Source organism: Eimeria tenella, genomic scaffold (genome assembly GCF_000499545.2).
Source record: "Eimeria tenella Houghton genomic scaffold, Eth_scaff2737, whole genome shotgun sequence".
Taxonomy (NCBI): Eukaryota; Apicomplexa; class Conoidasida; order Eucoccidiorida; family Eimeriidae; genus Eimeria; species Eimeria tenella.
Window position 1 is genome coordinate 1,126 of NW_013542613.1, and position 325 is coordinate 1,450.

The 325-nt window shown below is 64.3% G+C and overlaps 1 protein-coding gene across 1 annotated transcript in view; it reads right to left on the bottom strand.

The window, feature by feature from the left end:
• Positions 1-325, bottom strand: part of ETH_00038595 (uncharacterized protein) — a gene marked incomplete at both ends in the record, with an annotated part of 6,187 nt that overhangs the window by 1,120 nt on the left and 4,742 nt on the right. Inside the window, one exon of the mRNA XM_013375383.1 lies at positions 1-20. Coding sequence (XP_013230837.1) covers positions 1-20 — 20 coding nt within the window. The remainder of the gene's footprint in view (positions 21-325) is intronic.

A 325-nucleotide genomic window follows, 5' to 3' on the forward strand; every position in this document is an offset into this window, starting at 1 on the left:
CAGCTTTCCAGAAGGGGCCCCTGAAGGGCCCCCTAAGGGGGCCCCCTGCTGAGGGTCTGTTGGGTTTGAGGGGCCCCCCAGACCCAGGGGAGACAAAGGGGACAGCAGCGGCTGCTTGTGGTTGGGGTGGAGGAGATTCATGTCTGCTGCTGCTGCTGCTGTTGTTGCTGCTTTTGTTGTTGCTGCTGTTGCTGCTGCAGCGTCTGCTGCTCCATCTGCTGCTGTCGGGTCAGCTGCTCCGTGGGGAGAGACAGCAAGCGGTACTGCCTGCTGCCGCTGCTGCTGCTGCTGCGGCTGCTTCCCCTCCGCAGCAGGGGCAGCAGCA